This window comes from Palaemon carinicauda, chromosome 1 (assembly GCF_036898095.1).
Source record: "Palaemon carinicauda isolate YSFRI2023 chromosome 1, ASM3689809v2, whole genome shotgun sequence".
In the NCBI taxonomy this organism is placed as follows: domain Eukaryota; kingdom Metazoa; phylum Arthropoda; class Malacostraca; order Decapoda; family Palaemonidae; genus Palaemon; species Palaemon carinicauda.
This window is the reverse complement of record NC_090725.1, coordinates 212,542,308-212,544,807: the sequence shown is the minus strand read 5'-3', so window position 1 is coordinate 212,544,807 and position 2,500 is coordinate 212,542,308. Positions and strand designations below refer to the sequence as shown.

The 2,500-nt window shown below is 38.9% G+C and overlaps 1 protein-coding gene across 1 annotated transcript in view; it reads right to left on the bottom strand.

Annotated features, from left to right (window-relative positions):
* Nucleotides 1–2,500, bottom strand: part of LOC137644076 (uncharacterized) — a 222,893-nt gene that overhangs the window by 12,372 nt on the left and 208,021 nt on the right. Inside the window, exon 2 of the mRNA XM_068376996.1 lies at nucleotides 95–297. Coding sequence (XP_068233097.1) covers nucleotides 95–297 — 203 coding nt within the window. The remainder of the gene's footprint in view (nucleotides 1–94; nucleotides 298–2,500) is intronic.

The window sequence follows — 2,500 nt, the reverse complement described above, 5'->3', positions numbered from 1 at the left end:
GTATATAAATCAAACGCCTCTAAGAAAATACCTAATCTATAAATGGAGGCATTATTCCTAACAATAAAATGTTCAACTTTGACCTTAGGCTTACCCAGTTGCGGACATTGGCAATGATTTCAGGGCTCGAGACGGCTGGCTCGTCCAGTGTGAGAGCTTCTTCCTGAGCCTTCACCTCAAGAGGAGAAAGCTGATTGGCTGCAGGGTAGAGGGGAACAGCTTCCAAAGCCGGGTATTGGTCCCCATTTCTCTTGCCGTGGGCCCCAAAGCAGGAGTGGCCATACTGGGAGCAGGATCCTGGAATGAGATGGGAAGATATTAGTTACAATAACATGAAAACAACACATTTAGAATCTCTACTGCCTCTGTTATGGTCAGAATAATAGTAATTTCACCATATAATACATATATTGGTTTTCAGAGCTTGAAAAATGAAATATTACACATGGCATAAGAGGTTTACAGGTAGTCCTAAAGAGGTTCCAATATATTGTACTATTTTTAAAGGGAGCAGACTTAGCCTTTATGCAAAATGTAATATGAGCATTGCATATGCCAAAACTCCCTTTCTTGCGTGAATATTATCAGTCAATGGTACACTAAAGTATAAAAATATATGCTTCTGCACTACTATGTGAACATCACCAGACCTGAGGTAAGGAATGAAAAATCTGTAAGCCAGACCAAAGTAGATCAGTAAGATACTCATATATTACCATCATACAAACCAAACTGTCAAAATTCTAACTTGACTTTGTGCACCATTGAAAGAATCTTACCTGTGACAGAGGTGTGCCTATTACCTTTGAAGTTTTTATCGTTTGGAAAGCGATGGAAAGTGATAATTTCTTTTACTTTTTTTACTCTTTACCATAACAATCAAAAGAATTTTTACTCTTTCCCCATGGAGATAAGACAAGAAGTTAATTTTTTTCAACGATTGACAAGAATGAACTGACCCAGCTTCACCCAGGTTAGTGGTGACAAAAGCCGCTAGCTTAGCTCGCCACGCATATTTAGTCCTTGCACTACTAGTAGCAGCAAATTGTTATGCTGGATCTTGCTACTGGTAGGGTACATACGAGTTTGAAAGAAGGTAAACATAAGTTCGGTTACGACGGACAAGGTTGATGATGATGAGATGGATGCAATTAAAGTAACCCGTCAAGTAATGACTGGATCGAAAGGAGAAGTCTACGGGGCTAGGCTTCCGTAGTTCACTTAACCACGGTCCTTTTCAGTCCTCTAAAAAGTGTCTTTCGTATGCTTCGGTCATCTTCGGCGGAACGCCGGAGAGCGACTAGTTTTTTTTTTTTTTTAACGCAAAAATCGGACATAAAATCACTTCTGGAGATCGAAAAGGTAACTCGAAATATTTACAACTAACAGGTATACACGATTATGATTCAGGAGTGTTTCTTCACACCTGGTAAACGCTACGATTACCTCTGATTTACATAAACAAAACCTTTTGATACAATGAATATCTAGAAAACAATATTTGATGTTTTTGTTTACAAAATAAAGTACCATCGTTCCTGAAATGAATACAAATAGAGTTGACATCATCTTGCGGTTGCTATGATACTTTATATAGGTAGTAGGTTGGCAAGGGCACTCGCCACCCGTTGAGATACTACCACTAGAGAGTTATGGGGTCTTTTGATTGACCAGCCAGTATTACATTCGATCCTTCTCTCTGGTTACGGTTCATTTTCCCTTTGCCTGCACACACACACACACACCGAATAGTCTGGCCTATTCTTTACACATTCTCCTCTGTCCTCATACACCTGACAACATTGAGATAACCAAACAATTCTTCTTACTTCACTGTAATTGTTTAGTGGCAACTTTTCTCTTTGTTAGGGTAAAAGAGACTCTTTAGCTATGGTAAGCAGCTTGTGACGGCCGAGAGAGGTTTGTGAACTCAAAGGCAGGAAGCAATCAACTGAGTTTTTTTTATTAAGGAACACTCTCCTTTATATACAAAACCTCAAGGTAACAGGACATAACATGTTCGAGAGACAGACAATATTACAGAACAAAACAGGAGACATGATCATTCAGGTTCTTTTTAGTGCGACGGAAGAGCGCAGATACAAGCATAATATATACAAAATAATTATGTACAATTGTGTGACACACGGTTGGTACAAGCTCTTCAAGGAGACGGACACTCCAAAATCAAACCATTGTTCTCTAATCTTGGGTAGTGCCATAGCCTCTGTACCATGGTCTTCCACTGTCTTCTGGGTTAGATTTCTTTTCCTTGAGGGTACACTTGGGCGCACTATACTATCTTATTTCTCTTCCTCTTGGTTTGTTAAAGTTTTTATAGTTTATATAGGAGATATTTATTTTAATCTTGTTTCTCTTCTTGAAATATTTTATTTTTTTTTGGTTTCCTGTCCTCACTAAGCTATTTTCCCTATTGGAGCCCCTGGGATTACAGCATCCCGCTTTTCCAACTAGGATTGTAGCTTAGCAAGCAATAATA